Genomic DNA, 22400 nt, shown 5'->3' on the forward strand with positions numbered 1-22400 from the left:
CCATCATGGTTTGCTTGGTGTCTTTTGCACTTCAGCATTGCATTTTTCACAGACTTCTTACAATTGGATTAACTGGCTATCCTGATTGGTTAATGGCTTTGTCAATCTCCGATTTGTTTACTGTCCCGCCCATATTTTCTGTACGGTTTGTTTTTTGACGAGGCTTTGTTAACAAGCACTGGTGGTCTACGCCGATTTTCAGGCCTCCCTTTGTGGGGGGCACTGACTGTTTCGCTGCTCCTTTTGTTTAGTTTCCTGTCACATCAACCCTTTGGCTTTGTGCTTTTTGAATTGAAATTTGGCAATCTTGTCAACTTTTATGCAGTTTTTGAATTCTGCATTCTTTACGTTTTGCTTGTAACCACATATTGAATTCTTGAGTTTAATAAGCCCGAGTTTTGAGGGGTCTCCTTTCGAGTCTGTTCTCCAAAATCACCACCTGTGAACAGCAGCCCACTTTATGACTCTTCTGAAACTCGACGAGGACGATGCCAACAGGGTAGTTGACAGCAAATCGACTGTGAGCGCCACCTACTGATAGCAGAGGTGCAGGCTACCTTGGCGATACACTCGTGGCGCGCTAATACTAAGCAGGAAAACAAAGCGCGTCAAGTGCCTTTCTGCGAGGGCTGCGTGTTTCCCAATAACTTCCAAACTGGCATCCTTAGTCAGTTACACTTGGATTAAAATGAAGTCATTGGATGTTTTTAACGAAACTCCGGTGATCACTGAAGAACAGTTGTTTCTACTCTCAGGATTAAAGAGAGAAAGCAGCAGCAGAATCCAACTTTTTATACACAATTTATATTCACTTCAAACAGTGCAGAACGTTATATAAAACATTTAAAGGGGAATCCTAAAGTGACACCATCACAAAGTGAAGGAGCATTCAGAACAAACCCCTTTAGAAATCGTCCGTCGATCACGCAGCGTCGATGTCTGCCAAGTTGAACTGTGTTACGTATCATACGACAGACGCCCAGACGCTTCGGGGCTACTCGACGGCCAACACGCGACTGGAGTATTTTACAAAACCACAGACTGTTTCTGTGGTCTTCATGAGGGGGCCATTTTTAAAATCACACTGCATTATTTAAAATCAGAAGGTGTCTGCACGGTAACCAAATGTATGGCATGACATCACCAGCGCTCCTCGTTCACGTCTTCACGCTGCAACTCCGTTATTTTCTGCTTTTTCCCCATTCACGAGTCTCTCCCATACGACTATCTCAGTCCAAGCTTCTTTTTCTCTTTCTGTTTTTTCCGGACCACCTCAAGGTTTCTGTCCTTCCACATACTTTTTCGTAGTTTGATTGGACGGCTCCCAACATATTTTCCTATAAAATAACATAAAATGAGACAAAATGTAAGTGAATGAAGCGAGCAAACCCATTTGTTTAGTTGAATGTGCCACACGCAAGACTCTTGACATTGTCAATAAAAGGTGAAATGTGGAAATAGCAGCCAGCATTCCCTGGTGGGACTCCACGGGTCGATAAAGCTTCCATCTTTGAACACTTCAGTCTGCTCGTTTAGGAGATGGCCCTTTGGTCTCAAAACTTTAGTCAGGCACACCTGGATTCGAGCCACTGGCTGGCTGTGCGTGCATATTACATAAATGACTAATTAACGGAGATGCAAGTGGCACCATCATTATGAGCGGTCACTACACCTCGGTATCCTGCCGTCTCCAGTGTCTCCAGTGCTCTACTGCCAAGCTGCTCTACCCATGGAAAGACATCTGAGATACCAGGGAGATTCGGTCATCAGATTGGATGGCCAGGCGCAGAGTTACACTGCAGAATGATCAGGAGGGGGTAGGCAGCCCACTGTAAAGGGTCCCAGGACTATGACCGCACCAGACTTTGTTACGGCTGAAGACAGACACCCGCCTATCCACGAGAGGTTTATTGTGCACAGAAATCCTTGTTAGGATTTACTTACGTTAAGCAGCTTGTATACACTTTGTCCTACTAATCTGTGTCTATAGGCGTGTGGATTCAGTAATTGGTAAATTGTGTAATAGCATTTCACCTCTGGACTTCTTATAGTGCTGCAGTTTTGTACTCTGCAAATGGCGCTACACAAAAACAAACAACTTCATTTATGGAATGATCGCCTGCTCAAAAAATTCAAACACGTTGAGACACAAACGCTGGAGTCCAAGAATTTACTGTGTGGCCGTCACTGGCCAAGTGTCACTCCGCTCTGGCTTACTAACACACCAAGAAGCCATACACACGGTAGATAGCAATACGGGGGTCTCCATTCCCCAGTGGATGCTTGAAGCCTCTGAGCTATTTGGAGTGTGTGGCGTCTGCTCCCCGATAGACGGTTACACTTACCATTCATCTCCCTCATTGCACGCACGTAGTCATTAGGATCCTTGAAGCTGACAAAGCCGTACCCTTTGGTCTTTCCCGTTCGTTTGTCTCGTACCACTTTAGCCTTCAAAAAAGAAGGGTAACGTGCAAAAGCTCGAGCCAGGATGTCATCATTGACCTCATTGCCGAGATCACCGCAGAAAATACGAAAGTCATCTGCAAAAACAGCAAAAGAAACAAAGAGAAATTTCAGGAAAAAAAAAAAAAAAAAAGTTATTTCCATCTTTTACTTTCCACTGAATTTGGGCAAAGTGACTCATTCCAGCCTCACCAACGTCCCATTCCAGGAGGCTCTGATCCTCCCAGGTCATTCCTGCGGCTGTTCGGATGCACCTCTTTGCTTTCTCCTGTTTTCCTTTCTTTTTATCCTCTGCGCTTCCCTCCATCACCTGAAAGGGGACAAAAGAAACAATTCTAACATTCCTACCGACCACTTAGGCACTTGTGACTAGTTCTGAAACCACACACATCTTACAAACTATGATCTTCTGCTATAGGAGGAGCTTTTCACAAATGATTTATATTACCAAAGCCACAGACCTCCTAGAACTCCTGTGATCTCCTCATGCAATTTAAGCGTAGACTCCTTCTCAGATGTGCCCTGCTAAACCAGTGTTGAGGATGCAGCAGTTGTTTGTGTAGATGTTCAGGAATGATTTATAAACCCTGTTATAATCGGGCTATCAAATTTAAAATACGTTGACTTTAGGTCTCTGCACTGTAAGGATCAACTCAGAGGCTGTACAAATGCCTTGAACTGCTCCAGTCCTGGTGTCCAGATGCCAGGAACGTCACCCAAGTAGTGCAGTAGTGATCCAGGCTGAGTCGGCATTTTTGAAAAGCGGCCTCTTCCCGGTCTGCCACATAAATGTTCCCTCATGGCTGATCCCTTGACTTGTTGACATTAAAAAGGACTCCAGCTTTGGAGAAGAGTTTAGTCAGGCTCAGTTCCAGTAGTTTTAGGAATTCCCTGTCTGGTCTGCATGGTTGGGGATATTTTTCCATTCATTTAATTAATTATCTTTTACAGCCAGGAGCCCTTGGGTCGTCTCCGTTTTCACATTTAAGCTGTCAGTGTTTGTTTCCACTGTACGTGTCCTTTATAGAACTGCTGGGTTTCATTGAAATTAGGTTAACATGGCAGTCTATAAATTCTGCAGTCCCCCAGGATTCACTGCTGCAGTCTGAGACCTTCAGTCATCCTGGTGGTACCTTGTAGAACATCTTCTGGGTCTGAGGTCTTCTGGTCCCTTTTGGCATTTTTTTGGTAATTTTACCCATTTGGTCCACACTGTATGAGATGTGATGCATTTGCTCTCTGGTCTGTGGGTATATCGGACCGTTAATTCTTTGGAAATGGTTCTGTATGTTTAGTTGAATTCTTGCCCATGATGGCATGCTGCTGCCTTGATGATAGTAATTGTGGTTCTTGGCTAGTTTCTACATAGCCCGAGTGCTGGAATGCACGGTGGGGACTCCTTCATGTAATTGTTAAGTTGTTTCCGGTTCTCCTGGCATTGCTGGACCAGTCTTGTTGAGAAGCTGATAATGGGCACTATGATGTGGGTGTGAGGAACAGACTTTCTTGCCTGCCTGTACATTTTTTGTAGCTGTTTCAGTGAAGTCTCTCAGACTTTCTGTTCTTTGCTGTTGTTTCCAAAGGAGAGGATGATCTGCTGCAGGTCTTCCTTTTCTCTCGTCTTTCCCTGGATTACTGCCGCATGGTTAAAATTTGCCCTGGGGTAATGGTCTACTTGAATTTGGTCATCAATGTAGGGTGGGATGGTGGCAAGATTGGAGTCCTCTGGGGCGAGTATCTTCTTATTCACCCGTAGCTGCCAGTCAACATTCTTCCTCTGGGGATTGCAGTGTCTGGTTGGTCAGATGGTTATGGCATGTTGTTCTTATGGTGCTTTTATTATGTCTTGTCACTGTTCCTCCTTGGTCTCTGTCTCAGTCCGTTGTTCCATTGGTGCTTCTTTCAGTTCCTGAAGATGTGTCTGTACTCCTCTCTATGGTTTTCTCTACCTGCTCTGTTTCCTTTGTCTGGTACAATTCCTCCACCCTTGAACTCTTGTTGTATGTGGTTGAATCCTTTTCTTTGGCAATCTGTTGTGGTGAGATGGATGGTGGGAACCTTGGTGCCTTGATGATTAGCCAACTGCCTTTTAGTTTTTTTCCCCCCCATGTTGTCCTTTGTGCCTCTTTCCTCTCTCATTGTTGTCGGGGATGGATGGGGGGCCGAGGCCTCGTCTTCTTGTAACACTTATAATCTGCTGCTGGTTGTTACTGCTGGTGTGGAGTTGCTGCCACGTCGTCTTTGTGGTTTTGTGGTTTCTACTCGGTCTGGCATTTGGGTGGAGGTCCATTGTTCTTCTCTTACTGGGGTGTTTTCTTTGTTTGTTTCTCTGCTCCGTGTACCTGTGGTGTTGCTTCATCTTGTCCCACATGACTCCCAGTGTACTGACGTTGAACCTTTGGCCGAAGTTCATGTAGCACAATCGGTTGGTTACCTCGTGTGAATGCTTCTGTTCATCTTGGCAAAGGACATCAAATCTACACTTTTTGAACGACATTCTACTAAATCACAATTCAAAACAGAATATCAGTATGATGTCATTTGAATGTGTTTCTGTGTTATACGTCTAGAAGTACCGAAACTTTCAAGGGCCCAAATAAATGTGATTCAACTTTCAAAATGTATTATGTATGCCTTTTTGTGGGTACATTTATCATGATTGAGATTCAGTTTTTTTGAGAGCATGCCTTTTGTGAACAAAATGTAATTTAAAGTATTTTTATTATAATTTAACTCAAAACTTGTTTAATGAAAACATTATTTTTACAAAAATACAATGATTTACTATACTTAATTCTTTATTAGTGCAAGCTCTCTCTGAGGGACTCCATGAATCAAAACCTTACTATCAACTATTCTCCATATGAAGCTGATGAAGGGTCTAAAAGACCCCCAACAAGCAGAACTGCAAATCGTCCCTAAAATGGAGCAACACCTCCGACCTTCCAAAACTTACCACTTTACAGGTACCTTGACTTCTCAAGAGGATTTAAAGAGCAGCAGTTATCAATCTCAGGAGATAATTAATGATAGTTTACCTAACAAGAAAGCAGGCAAAAACTTGACATTATTTAACACATCTTTCCCCGAACACCTTCTTACCTCAGCATGTGGCGGCTCCTGCTCGGGCATACTGGGGCCAATCACAACCTCCTCCAAACCTGCCGACGAATCCTTTTCTTCCATCAACATGGCATTTGTTGTTATGGCTGCAGTTGCCTGTTCTACAACTGAGGATGCCAGCTCCTCCTAAAATAAAACATCACAGTAAAATACATTCTAGAGAAAGTGCTTTTTTATTAGCCTTTAATCACCTCTACCATTGTAGACCAACTGCAACCTACCAGTCGTGTTCTGTGTGTTAGGATGCGAGGCTCCATTTTCTTCTTGAGCTGTGGGGCTGTATATACGGTGGGAGCCGCCTGGATTACCGTTGGTGTGAGCTTTGGTGGAGGCTGCACCACTGGTCTGGGAACAGGAACCATTGGGGGCATCGGTCCGATCTGCCTCAGAAAGGATTTGGAAAACGTCACTCGAGACGCACATGTGCTAAATATTCTACAGGTGCAGAAGCAACGTAATCTAGATTATTCAAAAAATTAGACAACAACATTCACAGCAAATATTTAACTTTTAAAACTGGCTACAATAAGAAAGGAGAGACTTAAAAACATAAAAGGATCTCAAATCATATGCAGTCCTCTTATCAAGTGACATTTTTTCCTAAAACTGATCTGTAATTTAAGGGAAATTTTTGTAACTTACTTTTAAAGAGGTCCTCAAGAGGACATATAAAGTTTAAACTTTACCGGAGTCAAAGGGTTCATGTGGCCCATGTGATGTGGAGGTGGTCCTGGCATCGGAGGTCCCACCATCATGGGTGGGGGTGGTGGCGGTCGAGGCATTGGGGGTGCCACCATTGGAGGGGGAGGAGGACCCTGCATCATTGGCATTCGATGTGCGCCTGCAGAAAGCACAAAAGGAAAAATAAATACCACAAAGGTTCATTTAGCGAGGTCCTCAAATCAAATGACAGAATAGAGCTTCACAAGATTATAACATGGGGTGCAAACAAAGTAAACTGCAAAGAATTCAAAACTGCATCAAACCAATAAAGTGACATCACATACTTAAAAATGGTGTGCAAATAAGTAAGTGCTGTCTGAAATATCTTTCATGCGCAGAAGTTTCCGAGTCAAGAGATGTCAAAATTGTATCCTATACCCTTTTGTTAATTTTTGGTTGTGAAGTGCCTGTAACTAACTGTACCGTACTTCAAAGATTTAATGTTTTAACAGTGAATGCTGCCCCCTGTCCTGTTAACCGTCTTCACAACAGACTTCCAGTATGACACCAGCACTTGTCACCTACAGACATTTTCAGATGATTCCTCCATCACAGACTGCATTAATAATGGAGAAGAGTCGGAATACAGGAAGCTTGTGGAGGACTTTGTCTTGTGCCGCAGGGAGAACCACATCCGCAACACAAAACAGCTGTTAACGGGCAGGAATCAATGCCGTCAAATGCACCGTGTATTTTGGACATAAAATAAAACAGAAACGCCTCTCTACCAATACCTTAATGTATTACTTCTTGATGCAATCAGCTAATCTTTTAAACCAAACAGCCATTTTATTTTATTTAGCAGCTTTTCTTATTATTGGTTCCATCCTAATGCACTTTATCGGCACACTTACACTGTATGACTGTTGATATGTAGTTTAGAGTTGGAGGACTGAAAGGTTAAATGACTTGCTCAGCAGGTTGGCTGCCTCTTTAAAGTCCACTGGATGCCCAGTCTTACCTGTTCTTTGTAGAATATGAGGTACAAAAGCAGGTCTCAACACAGGTGGTGGTCGTGGAGGAACAGCTGCAAAAGAATAAGAGCACAGCAGTCATGCAGCAGGACACCACCGGTATGAAACCATTCTTAAAGGCATGAAGAGGCAAAACTACACAATTACACCAATTTATTGTTTTAATTTACTTAGCAGACAAATAAATCCACTTGTTTCTTTTTCTTCTTGAATATAATTTTCAGTTTGCTGCACTTTCAATTCTATTAATGACTTAACTGGCACTCACTAATCATTATATACACTAGGGTTGCCAATGTGGTATACTTTAAAATATTTGGAGAACTAGCAGCTGTCACAGGAGAGTCTTATGTGGACTTACTTTAGGGTCAAACAGCGGTGTAATAAGGAGGTGCAACATTGTTTTACTCAAACTCCATTTCCCTCCATAGAGTAGAAAAGCAGCAGCTGGAAGACGACGAACATTTCCCCACAAATTCCATCTCTTCTGCCTCACCAGTACAAAAGCGGAGCTGAGACCCCCACAGGTATTATTTCACCAGCACAGACTGAGCTGTGAACTTTGCCCACAAGAGGGCAGCAAAACCTCTAAAAATCTAACTGCTATTTAGATGCATAAAGCCTAAAACAAAGAGCTGTAATTAAAAACATTCAGACCACCTGTATTAAAATACTGCTGCAACCATAAACTAGAAAAAAAATAAAAAAAATAAATAAATAAAACTATGCGAACACCAACTGGACACAACTTCATACCATACTGAACCAGCTAACTCGAAAGCAGCTCCTTTGTGACCGAGTCCACAGATGCTGACAGACCTTTTATTCTGAATGCCACTGCCTACTCGACACCTCGAAAATAAAAGAACCCACCCAACCCACCTCTTTTAGTTCTCTCGCTACTCTCACCGTCATGTTCTTACTAACTGGCTCACATTCACCGACATTTTTTCAGGACATTAAGTTATTAAAGTAGCCACGAAAAGGAGCTTATGAACTACAGCCACTGGCCCCTCGCTTCACCATATTACTGTTAATGTGTTTTACTATTTTTCAGTTGTGGTGCCTCTGCAAATTACAAAGTGCTTATGACAACGTTGAGTGGGTCGTGCAGCACTTGGTTGGCTCCCTGCGCAGCAAACATATTACGACATAGATTTGAATAAGAGCTGGCCGAGTAATGCAAGGACATTTATTTGTTGCTGTTTATTAGTATAATAAAGGTCACAAGAATAAGGTTTGTGTGTTTTATATATATATATATATATATATATATATATATATATATATATATATATACACACACTACTCAGATTTGATTATTTAGCTAATTTAAAAGGCCTAATGTGAGCTGAGGAAAGCCCGAGTACTAGGGGTGATGGCACTGCAGGTATGCAGTCATGTGCAACAAGAAAACTCCACAGAGACAGCGAGAGTTACAGTTACAGCCAGCAGTCGTCAAATCCAACAGGCCACATCAGAACTCGCGGCTAATCGCCAATGCTGAGAACATGATATACTCTGAACGTTCACTCTGAAAATAAAATGAGCTAGTATTTCAAAGCACCTCCATTAGCCACACATTCGTGGCTCTGCTGATGACGCTACACTGAAACAGGAGGTAGAGCATGATAATGATATGACATGCATCGCATTAATAGCAGCACAGAACAGAAGATGCAGAGCTGTGTGGCCATTAAAGCAGCTTACTTTAACGCTGGAGATGAATTAGCGAACAGGACGTGTGTCGTTTCTTGAGTTTTTAATGCCAACAGAGTGTCCATTAGTAAAAACAGGGTAGATATGATAAAGGCATCTGAAAAGTATGACAGTGACAGAGACGCAGTCTCATTAATGGAGGACATATTTACTCTAATTAAGTGTTAATTCCAGATGGATTCACACATACACAGTATCCAGCGTATGAATGCTTGTAACGTACCTTGAAAAACACAACACAAAGACTCTGAGTTTTGACTGAAATGTTTGACTTTACAAAGGCAACCCCAAAGTGCAGACTAATGTAAAGAAGGGACAGATTTAGAAAATGAAAGTAGTCTGTGATATTTGAAATCTGAATTCATTTGACATGACTATTAAAATGTCACTTTCATTAAGTGTTATCAACAGGTTAGTTTTTTCTGCATGTACAGGATCAAATGTCATTAAGCTAATGAAATGCCATGTTGACCAAAGCCTTTCAAATCAGGTAAATGCCATTAAATGTACATAAGAGTGTGCACAGGATAAAATAAGTAAGGAAGTCTCAGAAGCCCATGTCACTATTTACAGGGCTCACTCTGAAACTTCCTCAAGCCTTTAAAATCCCTAAACAGGTCAAAATTTAACTGTCTACTACCGTCCACTATGATATTTATAGTGTTACAATGGGACTGAATCACAATGAGCTCATATCACCTACAATCAAGTATGGCCAATGATCAGATTAATATCTGTGATCATTCATAAATGACAGCCAATGTGGTTTAATACACGCAATGTTCTCCCCAGAACTTTTTTTCCAGTCGGGTGGCATGAAAAAGTAGCCAGGTGGGGCGGGACGGGTAAATTTGGTGGTTAGTTAATTAATTATTTTTCAATGCTCAATATGACTTCCTTTTTTAAGGTTTGACACTTGTGCCACAATATTTTTTATTTAATTTAAGAAGTATCCAATTCAGGCTCCTGCCTCTCTAACAAAAATTTTAAATAACAATTGTTATGACATAAACCAAGAGGCACAAGTATTGTCACTGTCGGGAAGAAAAGAGAAAACTTGCATATACAGAAGGTGTCTTCAGTTAAATATTTATTTTTGTTTTCTTCCTAGTAAAGGAACAACCCGTTTCTTTGCAATGTTCCAATAGCTTTTCAAACAACATTGTATGTGGCAACTCATTTTTTGCCAGCCAATACATGGATCTTAAAGCTCCCACAAAGGCATCTCTCTGTAAGTTATTTAACACAGATACCGATCTTTCAATTTGACCGATTCCAGTTTGCTCAAGTACACGCTTTCCTAAAAGGTCAGCAGAAGACTCAATGTGCGTTTTACTTTCATCATGGCCCAGCAAGCTTTCTTTTCGAATTCTTGTGCATGGCACGTTTACCTAAGGTAACTCCCTCCTTGGGGGACGTTTGGTTGAATATGTCATGCACAATGAGCACCACATACCACGTTCTTTGACCAGTAGCCAATCAAAATCTTTAAACCATTGTTTGTTTATGCCGGATAAGCAGTGCTTAGATTTATCAATTGGCAGAGTGTGTGCTGAAGAGATTTCCCCTGATAGACCAGCCACTGCAATGTCTTTGTCTAAAATTGCCACATGAGGAGTTGACGCTGCGTCTTCAGTAGTTTGTGGCGTCTCTTTTCTGAAAGAACTGAGCAGTGTTGTTTTCTGAACACTTTTTTTTGCTCACGTTGGTAAAACGTTTGGAAAAAATTAAAAGTACCTACGAATAAGACTTTCAGTGGGAACGTGAGAGCCTGTTGGATATCCAGTGCACACTTGCACTACGGCAGGGCAAGATATGAACAAAAAAGGAATGGCAGATGGGTCACTTTAACAAAACTACAGAAGCGTATTAGGGCTACGGTGAAGAAAAAAAAAATACGGGCACATTGAACAAAAAAAAAACAAAAACAAAACTAGATGTCGAGAACAAAGTTGACATGTTGACTTTATTCTCACAAGTCTTTCTTTTATTTTATCAGTCATCCTCTCACCTGCCCACCTCCACATCGTCTTTGCTTGTGAAGTGCCACTCCGCTCCCGCTATTAGCATGTACAGCCTCCTCTCACCTGCCCGCCTCTCCATACTCTTTGCTGGTGAACTCCGCTCTTCCTTGTCCCCGCTATTAGCTTTAGCACCTCGCAATTTGCGATTCTACCTCTAAAATATTTGCCCACCTGCCTGCTTGTCCCTTGCCACGCTGTCATCTCATGATGTCAAGTGAGATGACAGTCGGGCGCTCAACTAAATTAGCCGGGCGGAGTGCCCGGCTAAAAGACGCTAGGGAGAACACTGACATGTCATGCTTTGTGTTGGTGCACAATTAATGTAAGCACGTAAAACCTCTCAGCACATTTCTGCAACAGTTTACCCAGAAAATATCTGGGTTGTGTGAATGTGTATAACAGACAACTAAGCTCTAATGTTAAGATTTTTTAAACTTTTTTTGTGTTGAATTATTGAGCCACAGAACTTTGGTGACTTTTTGGTTTAACTGAGGTTATTATCTTCTGATGTTGAATTACCTGGGCCCACAAAAGCAGCTGGAGGAGAAGCCACAATAGCAGCAGCCCGCGCCTCCAAGCTTTGCTGAACCTGAGAGAGACAGAGAGAGAGAAGTCAGTTATTAGCACTTCATATAAAAGATGACATCAGCCATGAACTAAAATACTGGATACTTACAGACATGGCAGCTATGCTGCTAAAAGCACATACAAAGGAAAAAGTACAGAGAAGCAGACAAAGGGCAAACATGAATTAAGCACTGCTTTCTATTCCAACTACCTGGCTACAGGAGCTCAAGAGTCCTTCACGTGGACCAAGTCTGACCAGCAGACATCCTGCTATCATCTCAAAATGACTGACTACTGGGACCAAACAAGCTCATTTGACTGAATGGGCTTCTTGAAGCATCAAAAGTTGGAGCTTAAGATCAAAAACCAAACATGTTTATAAAAAGATGAAACAGATGGGAATAAAGCTACATACTGCGTTTGAGTAACTGAATGTTAACCACTTGTCACACTGAAAATCAATCCTCTCTAAACCTTTACCAAAATTCTGCTTTATTTTGTACTAGCAAAATACCCGCGCTTCGCAGCGGTGAAGTACTGCCTTAAAATTTTTATTAAGAAGAAAATTAAACCTTTTTAAACTGAGGGAAAATATACCAATAATTATTTGTTAAGGATCTCTTTGTATGCCACGTTGTCAGTTCGGCCCTCAAGTTGTAATATGACCAAGCTGTGCGCTGATCTTACTCTTGAGCATGTAACGTACAGTTGGCCATGTGAACAGTAATCTTGTCTCAAATCTCACAGCTTGGATTGCTGCTGTGATAATCGGTTTGAGTTTCATGGTTTGTTTCAATTACAGCAGTATTTGCAGGATTTGTTACACTGAAGTGACATTCGGCATCTGTCAAGCGTTGTAAGCACACAACCGGTTTCAACGATAACTTCACATCCAGCTTTTGAGAGTTTAAACATTCATAAACATCAAAGTGTCCACTACTGAAATCGTCACCTGTCAATCTAAGATGTTTAAGAGGCATTGGTAGTTGTCCAAAGGTGTAAAATATTTGGCCATTTCGGTACACTTAAAAGTGACAACCGAACAATTCAGAGGCAGCCATCAACTGACATGCAGATCCATAGGTGAAGGGCTTAAGCATTTCACTCTTCTAGTGCTCCTGTGTAGTCTAATTATCTCCTGTACCGTCATCAGTCCACACCTTGAACCTGTGCCAGTCATTCAATACATAAGACACAATGGATATCAAGAGTGAGCCTGATATGGCCGTGCAATATGTAACACAGAGAATGGAAAAGGTAGGTGGTATCTCCGGGCATGGAAACCACTCGGTAAGTGACAGTTCTTTGATCGATGGTGATCACCTCGTTAGACATGTTAATGGGGGTACGGTTGGAATGATAAAGGAAATGGGTACCTGAACAATGTAAAGTGTAAAATACCTACCACACATATTTTATATATATATATATATATATATATATATATATATATATATATATATATATATATATATATATATACACACTAATAAAAGGCAAAGCCCTCACTCACTCACTCACTCACTCACTATTAATTCTCCAACTTCCCGTGTAGGTAGAAGGCTGAAATTTGGCAGGCTCATTCCTTACAGCTTACTTACAAAAGTTGGGCAGGTTTCATTTCGAAATTCTACGCCTAATGGTCATAACTGGAAGGTATTTTTCTCCATTAACTGTAATGGAGTTGAGCTGGAAAGACGGGGGCGGAGTTTCGTGTGACATCATCACGCCTCCCACGTAATCACGTGAACTGACTGTCAACGCAGTGCGTGGAAAACCAGGAAGACCTCCAAAAAGCGCTTAAGAAAACATGCATTATATAATTGAGAAGGCAGCGAAACAATAAGAAGCGGCGAGTGACATATACTACCATATTCATGAGTGCTGCTACCTCAGAAAGAAAGAAAGGTGTAAACCTAAACTTTAAATTAAGTTCATAGACAGGCTACCGCTGGCGTTTCACATGCCCACAGGTAATGCGGGATACAAGTTTAATGAGAGGACGAGGATATAAACGAGAGTTTTGATCACTTTGTAACTAAGTTAAAATTGTAGGTGAAGGGTGTGCTTATGCAAATTCGAGAGACTGTGTTTGTGGGGATTGACAGTTAAGGCGGTGGGGAGTCACGCCATCATCCCCTCCCATTCATCTAATTTCGGTCTGAGCTGAGCTCTGCAGCTAACGCCGTCTTCCGAAGCAACTTCGTCAGACTGCCACCAAATACTCACAGAAAAATCCACAAGTTAATACACACGCTGTCTCTAGAGTTTCTACACACTGAATCCTCCAGGCACTACTTACAAAAGGTCACATTGACAATCGTGTTACGTTATTTTTAAAATCTTTCCTTTTCTTAGCACAAGCACAGCTGAGAAGCTTCATGCATGTGCTCCATAACGCTAAAAATAATGCATTTAATCACACTTTGCATTACAAGCAAAGGGAGCTTTTGTCAATGCATGATTTCCTGGTACACGATTACATTGATCAGCATCCCGATTCATTTTACCCTCGCACCACCTTAGTTTGAGAAGAAGTATGAAAAAATATGAGGTTAACACAGAAAAACAGATCACCAATTCAAGCTTTATGAATAATCGATTCGCCATCAATAATTGTTTTGGTAAAGCCATCCTCCTTCCATTTTATAATTTTTCCGCCACTAGCCATGATTAAATGAACGGTAAAAAAGTAAGAGCGAAGCGAGGGTGACTTATTTAGGCAGGCATATATATGCCAGCAACACTCATGACAATGTCAATCATGTTACGCTATTATTAAAATGTTTCCTTTTCTTTTCATTACTTCTAACACACTACTTCTCTGCTGCAGGCGCGGTATTTTGATATATATATATATGAATGACCTCCAAAGAGCGCTGAGACTTTTGATATCATGAACGTGTCTGCAAAACTGGGTCTCCTGCCCAGCAAAGTCGAGCAGCCAGCGCGCGTGCATAGCTGTGCCGGCCTTTGAGACGCTGACTGCGCTTCTGCCTTAAGTCAAAGTGAGCACTTTTAATTTTTTCATCCTCCCCGCGCTATAGCCCAGACAAGTGCAAACACGGACCCCTTTTCTACACCACGGCAAAATAATATTAAGGCGATTCACACTTTCTTTTGCACGATATCACGATTATGAGGTCCTCACTCGGATTATGAAGACACGCACACGAGTGGAGGACTGACAGTGCCATCACAGCCGATTAATGGCGGGACGCCTCACCAGTCTACACAAGACCCACCGCGACTGTCCCCAAAAGGCGATCATAACGTCAGCGAACACATCTCTCTATCTATACTAATAAAAGGCAAAGCCCTCACTCACTGACTCACTGACTCATCACTAATTCTCCAACTTCCCATGTGGGTGGAAGGCTGAAATTTGGCAGGTTCATTCCTTACAGCTTCCTTACAAAAGTTGGGTAGGTTTTATATCGAAATTCTACGCGTAATGGTCATAACTGGAAGCAGTTTTTCTCAATTTACTATAATGGAGAGGAGCTTCAACGCCGTGGGGGCGGAGTTTCGTGTGACATCATCACGCCTCCCGTAATCACGCAGTACATAGAAAACCAGGAAGACCTCAAAAAGCGCTCAAGAAAACATGCATTATATAATTGAGAAGGCAGCGAAACAATAAGAAGCGGCGAGTGACATATACAACCATATTCATGAGTTCTGCTACTTCGAAACAAAGCACGATGTAAACCTACACTTTAAATTAAGTTCATAGACAGGCTGCCGCTGGCGTTTGTAATTTAGTGCCTGCCCATATAAGGCCATCCGTCAGCAGCAATCCAATAGCAAACTGCCACAGGTAAATATTCACGGGTGAAGGACTGTGTTTATGGAGAGGAAGATGAGATGGTCAGGGTGGTGTTTGACACAAACTCAGCGAAACTGCGAGAGAAAATTTTAAGTGCCAGGACTAAGGTAACATTAAATACAGCCATGGACATAGCAGGAGATGGCACCAGCACAGCTGGGAACCTTCGATGCATGTACACCGCGGCTCACGTGAACTGACGCGGTGCACAGATAAAAGCAACAGTTCCAGAGCGCTGAACAAAAACCGAATTACACAATTGAAAAGGCAGCAAAAAATATGAAGCATCTGATAAGCATATTCATAAATCCAGCTACTGCGGAAACAAAGCACACGGTGGAAAAAGTCAATGTCCGCTAAAGGAAGACAGTGTAAAAAACCTGTGCATGCAGTGTGTCAGGTCTCAGATAAAGAAGAAGACGAGCTGTTTATTGATGCAGTAAGAAACGAATCGATGAATGAAACCTGTCATCTTTACAACGATTGACAAACACGGAATGTAACTTGAACACAACACATCCTACAAATACGAACCTGATTGAAAGAAATAATGAGAATCAAATCCTTGATGACAGCAACACTCAGTAACACTCACAAAACAAATACTGTATATTGACAGTCATGTTACGTTATTTTTAAAATGTTCCCTTTTCTTTTCTAGCTTTTTAACACACTACTTCTCGCTGCGATCGCGGGTATATATATATATATATATATATATATGTATATATCCCGATCTACATATTCGAATAATGGATACTTTATTTGCCATCAATGATTGTTTTGGTAAAGCCATACTCAGTGTATTCATTAGATGAACGGTAAAAAAGTAAGAGCGAGGGAGGATGCAGGCTGTAGTCTTGGCGTCAACTCTATCTGAATTGCGATCACATTTGAAAAAACATATCTTTTCAAGTTCTATTTAGTCCATATGTGTCAAACTCAAGGGCCAGGGCCACATCTGACCAGTGTAATTATATCCGCCCGAGATCATTTTATATACTGTATTATTGTTATTAATGGCCCGGGTATATGAAGCGCTGGTAACAATAAACTACAGATCCCATAATGCAGCGCTTCAGCTGTGAAGTGATTTCAAGTGAAGCTGCTTTTATGGGAGACACAAATGCACCAGTTCACCTTGCCCCACTTTCCCTGTTGCCAAGTAATGTTAAACCAAGTCGTCACTACGGTGTTCCCAAATACGCACTTTGCTGATAAACTGAGCGCACTGAGTTTGCACGGCGCTTTGGTGACTTTGAAGAACAAAAAAAGTCCGTCTACATGCGGCTCGAACCTTGTGCATGTTTGGTAGCACATATCTGTGTGAGAAGCTCTTCTCAGTGATAGACTAACAAAACAGCACACAGGAGTCGCCTCACTGATGAGCACCTGCAGTCCATCCTGAGAATCTCCACAACACAGAACTTCACACCAAACAGAAACGAACCTGTGGCCAAAAAAAGATGCCAGGCGTCCAACTCTAAAATGACATCTGAGCAAAGACAACTGAATGATTTGATTTGTTATTGCTGAAAGGAACACATTTGATTTATATTTCCAGGTTTTGTTATGCAGCATGTTCATATTTGAATTTGTATAATTTTGACAGGATATATTTTTATGGAGAGCAAAATCTTTTGGGATATTTAAAATCTAAGTTTATTTTTATAAAATATAAAATTACATAAGAGTAAAGAAATTTGAATGTTTGTTCTTTTAATGTTTACTTTATTTCTAACTTGTATAATTTAGACAGGATATATTTTTATGGAGAGCAAAATATTATAAGTTGTTTAAGGTTTGAGTTTATTTATTCAGGAATAATATTCCTGTCTGTTTTTACCTTTCCTACCAAAGATATTTCTTTCGACTAAATAAAAATTCCTTCTATTTAAAATTTAAATAGAACTTGAACAAATACGATAGTTCATAATATCCACGCAGACTTGCACGTAAGAGCGGGAGTTATCCGTTTTAACAAGCAGCGTATTGCACTGATACAAAATAGCTGTGTGTGTATATATGTAGATATGTATGTATATGTATATATATGTTTATATATGTGTGTGTGTATATATGTATATATATATGTATTTGTGTGTATATATGTGTGTGTATGTATATGTATGTGTATATATATATATATATATATATATATATATATATATATATGACAACAACACTCATCACTCACAACAGTGACAAAACAATTACATTGACAATCATGTTACATTATTAAATGTTTCCTTTTCTTTTTCATTGCTTCTTTAACACACTACTTCTCTGCTGTGAAGCGCGGGTATTTTGCTAGTACTATATAAAAGAAAAAGGCAACTTTCCTTTCTTTACACCTTTTTTCCTTTTATCCCAAACCAAAGCCTTTCTCTCTTAACACTGCAGAGGACACAAAACTAATTTTCTTTAAATGCCAGTAAGGCACATTACCAGAGGCACAAATTTGAACGTTCACATAGAAAATGTAATTTCTATACCACAGCCGTCGTGTAGCGCCTTTCAAAAGGGATCTACTACCGAGATGATCCATATATATTTTAGCTGCTGTTAGTTACTTACCTGTTGTGTTACACAGTCTTTAAAATGTAGTTTACCTGAAACCACTCCAGTAGTGCTCAATGTACCTGTACTTCTTAAAACGTTAACTCAGTGACCAAACCTATACACACACACATATGGACACATACAAACATACACACAAGTATATCTATGTGTATATACACACACACACACATACATACACATATATATAATTTGTGTGTGTGTATGTATGTGTGTGTATATATGATGTAGATAGGTATGTGTATATATATATATATATATATATATATATATATATATATATATATATATATATGTGTATATGTAGATATGTATATAGATATGAAGAGATGTATATAGATATGAAGAGATATAGATAGATATATCTATATCTATGTGTGTGTGTGTATATATATATATCACAGCGACACTCATAACAGTGACAAAACAGTTACATTGACAATCATGTTACGTTATTTTTAAAATGCTTCCTTTTCTTTCTCTTTCCTTCTTTAACACACTACTTCTCCGCTGCCAAGCGCGGGTGGATAGATAGATAGATAGAGATAGATAGATAGATAGATATGAGAACAACACTCATATCAATGACAAAACAATTACATTAACAACCATGTTACGTTATTTTTAAAATTTTTCCTTTTCTTTTTGGTACCTTCTTTAACACACATATATATATATATATACACACACACACACACACACATACATACACACTACTTACTCATTCTTATCTAAATTTTAATTTGTTGGTCTTTTCTAGCAATTATTTCTTTGACATCTTGTGAAGCTCTCTGAGCTACAGTTTATCCTTTGATTAAAAAAGTGACATAGAAATAAATGCTGCTGTTGACTTTTCTTCTGTCTAAGTATTGTATGGTGGCATCTAATGGCACTGCACTGTAAAGGTGGGGTGGCCAGTTTTTGTTTTTTTGCCCCCAATGAATGTTCTGAATTAAATAAAATTCCAAGAGTCAAATAGAACAACCATATGCACATGATGTTCAGTTAGATGCTGGACAAAGATAATAGATGCTGATGCCAAAAAATGATTTTATCTGCTCACATCTTTAAAGAGATCTCACATCGAGTAAGATGGCTGGCCACTTGTGCTACCTCAGAATATATCATCACACCAAGGCTGACCATAGAGTCTGGATTGTGAAGACACGTCAAAGTTGAACTAATGAAAACACAAAAGAGGCGTTTCAACAACCAACGAACAGGACTGTGCCAGCAGATGGGTAACCAGCTCACTGAGGTGAAACAAACTTATTTGTGTAAAATCTGACACACCTTAATTGTTTCTTTTCACTCAGTTCACTCTGCCTCAGTAAAATGTAATCAAGCAGTAGCAGTTCAAATGTTCAACAATGTGCAGGGGTATGAAGCATACGTGCATAACAATCACATGAATGAACAAACACATCAGTTTATTGTTTACAGAAAAAAAAAAAAACACACAACCCACGGATTAAAAAGCACTTTATATTTCTGAATATTCTGTAGGCTGCTGTTTACTGATCTGCACCACTTCAATTAAACAACATGTACTTTTTTAAATAAAAATATATTAAAATGTTTTTTAAAAAAAAAGTGACAGTTTTACAGTTCCTTACAACTTCATCTAACCCCTTTGGTATAACCATCTGGCATCTTCTTATTGTTACTTTACTAAAATAAAATGTCCGACCGGCACAACCCTACAAGGTAAAAGCACATCTTGTAATGAGGCGGATTTGTACGGACAGCGTTTACCTCCAAGCTTACTGATCATATGTGCAGCACAGAGGACTCAAACCAACTACTGTAATGTAAAGCAACTTTTAAATCCCTCTCAGTACAATGAACTCTCAGAGAAGTCTTGCTTGTGTAAGTATGACATATTAAGAATGTAACATTCATCCTGCCAATATAAATGCTGAAACAATTACTAACCAAGCAAGAAAGTGACCCTAATCAACAATCCTGGGCAGTAAAATTAGTAACGAAACATACCTGTTGGTAGGTGTTGGTAGCTATAATAGGCCTAATAACAGGGACTGTTGGTACAGCCAGCGCCACGGGCACTGCTTCCACCACAGCTGTCACTGCTGGCATGGAGACGGGGGCTCCCAGGACCTCCTGTTCAAACCTAAAAGTCAAATAAATGGAGAAGACAAACAAGTCTTTAATAAAAACAAAATGCAACACTTGGTGTATCAGAATAAGATTGTTGTGACATAATATAAAAGACGACATCTCCAACTATTAAGCATGGCGGAGGATCGATCAGCTTTGGGATTGTCTTGCAGCCAGTAGCACTGGGAACACGTCACTGGTACAGGAAGAACAGATTCAAACAAATGGCAGCAAATTCTGGAAGCAAACATCACACCTTCTGTAAAAACAGTTGAAGGTAAAAAGGGGAGAGGACCTGCAAGACGACAATCATCTGAAACACACTTCCAAATTTACAATGGAGCACCTCAAGAGGCCCACACAGTCCTAAACATCATGGAAAATCTGTGTGGAGATCTCAAAAGAGGCGACGGCCCAAGAGCAGAAGTAGAAGCCTTTTTCAAGGCCGAATGGGCGAAAAGACCCCAAGTAAGAACTGAAATACTCTTAGCTGGCTCCAAAAAGGTGCGACGCTTGCCAAAGGGGGGTCTCACTAACTACTAACCATATCGGGGGATTAAACTTTTGCTTCAAACCCTTTTTTTTTTTTTTTTTTTGGTACTTTGTACCCGTGAATAAAGGAAACGAAAAATGTAATCTTGCTTAAAATATTAAAGAAACCTGTCGGGTCACCTCCTGGTCATTTAACTCTTCACAGTAACAGCCATTTTAAGCAAGCAGCCCACCTTTTTGCATGCCATTGTGTGCACACACACACACACACACAGACACTCTCACAAAACTATATACTGTACAATATGTTTTTAAAAATAAAATGTACTCACAGGGCCATTTCTGCCTCCATCTCCTTCAAGCGCTCTTCTCCAGATTTCACCGCCATTTCCAGTTATTGATGCTCGTTTTTAGCCTCTCAGACAAATTCCTGTTAAACGTAACACCAAGTTACACTTCATATTTGACCGTCATTAACATATTAATCATACTCTAAATCAAAATAAGAATTACAAATGGTAAGAAGACGCCTCATCCCCACGCTGGGTTGTTTTACTGAATGATGTAACAGCGACACGAATGAGGCGCCCTATGTTAAAATCTAAATTATCTTTCTTGCCTTGCTTCAGTGACTTAGCAAATCTAAAAAGCGCACTTTGACCATTTAAACTGGGCGTTAAATATGAATCGTACAAGAGGCGCTGCTGCTTTGTAGTGAGGAGACTGAGCGCCACATAAATATAAAGAATTACTATGGAGTGCGCCTCAAAATTACATATTCACATTTACGCTTCATTTTTGTTCACTACGCCAATGAAACTGAACTCCGCGCACGGCCCCTCTACTCACCTCAGACAGAACTTTCCACTTTTACTCTTTTAAATCCTACAGAATGGAAGCCACTCGAGCACGCTCACACTGCATAATTGCTCGTGTGTGTGTGTGTTTTTTTTTCTGTAATAACACACTGCCTGGTCGCTTCTTAATAATTGTGTTTCAATTACAACACAACAAGCGGATTTCAGTTTATAATTATTAATAGCGCAGGATAACGCGCTGAACCACCAGAAACCAAAGCGCGTAAGGCTCAGCCGGAAACTCAACTGCGTGTTTTGATGACATCACTCAGCAACAGTGGAAATGGGGGGAAAAAAAAAATATATATATAACAGGAATAACAGGAGTGTAGGCTTACAACACGATTTAAATACTATCATTTCTCAGGTTGATCTGAGAGAGACATTATACTGAAATGATAAAGTTTCACGATTTCTCATTCGTCTTTCAGCTGTGAAAGTTAGGATGTGTCGCAACAAACGCATGCGCGCTGTGGCTGAGCTCTTACGTCATTAAAAGGCGCCACATAAGCGGAAAAGGGTACGGCGAAGCCTACTGTAGCGATTGATTTTTGTCTTACGTTCATTTCGTAGTCTTCCACCTTTACTGACGGGTGATTAGAATTTTCTAAATAAGATGTTGCCAGATAAAGTAATTCGTGATCTTTACACATTCAGCAGAAATTCTCTTAATTCATCGATTGTCAATCTGTTTTAACGAACCAGCGCGGGAACTTCCTGGGGTTCCCTTTGCCTCCAGCAGCCAAGGAGGTTCACAATAAAATATGTAACGCCATCTGTCCCGCGGCAGAATTTCTTAGACGCAGATGTAATATTGATCGCAAAAATTGTTCATTTTCTGTAATGGATATTGAGAGTTTTTCTCAAACCTTAATTGTAACACATTTTGAAATGATTTGTTCCAAGTTATATCCAGAGTTTCCATCTCAGT

The 22400-nt window shown here is 40.4% G+C and overlaps 1 protein-coding gene across 2 annotated transcripts; it reads right to left on the reverse strand.

Annotated features, from left to right (window-relative positions):
- Nucleotides 1-777: 777 nt before the first annotated feature.
- On the reverse strand, nucleotides 778-21723 carry rbm42 (RNA binding motif protein 42). 2 transcript variants are annotated; one of them, XM_039770708.1, is made up of 11 exons: nucleotides 21462-21723; nucleotides 20945-21042; nucleotides 19998-20133; nucleotides 11546-11615; nucleotides 7271-7336; nucleotides 6273-6427; nucleotides 5808-5966; nucleotides 5566-5712; nucleotides 2656-2773; nucleotides 2346-2540; nucleotides 778-1337 (listed from the first exon to the last, which is right to left on the reverse strand). In XM_039770708.1, exons 2-11 carry the CDS (start codon nucleotides 20998-21000, stop codon nucleotides 1225-1227), a joined length of 1215 nt encoding a protein of 404 aa, XP_039626642.1. In that variant the 5' UTR covers nucleotides 21001-21042; nucleotides 21462-21723; the 3' UTR covers nucleotides 778-1224. The 2 variants fall into 2 exon arrangements, with proteins under 2 accessions (XP_039626642.1, XP_039626641.1); XM_039770707.1 differs by lacking the exons at nucleotides 20945-21042; nucleotides 21462-21723 and adding an exon at nucleotides 20248-20272 and having other exon boundaries at nucleotides 19998-20167.
- Between the last annotated feature and the right edge of the window lie 677 nt (nucleotides 21724-22400).

The sequence above is a fragment of the Polypterus senegalus genome, chromosome 12, assembly GCF_016835505.1.
Source record: "Polypterus senegalus isolate Bchr_013 chromosome 12, ASM1683550v1, whole genome shotgun sequence".
In the NCBI taxonomy this organism is placed as follows: Eukaryota; Metazoa; Chordata; class Cladistia; order Polypteriformes; family Polypteridae; genus Polypterus; species Polypterus senegalus.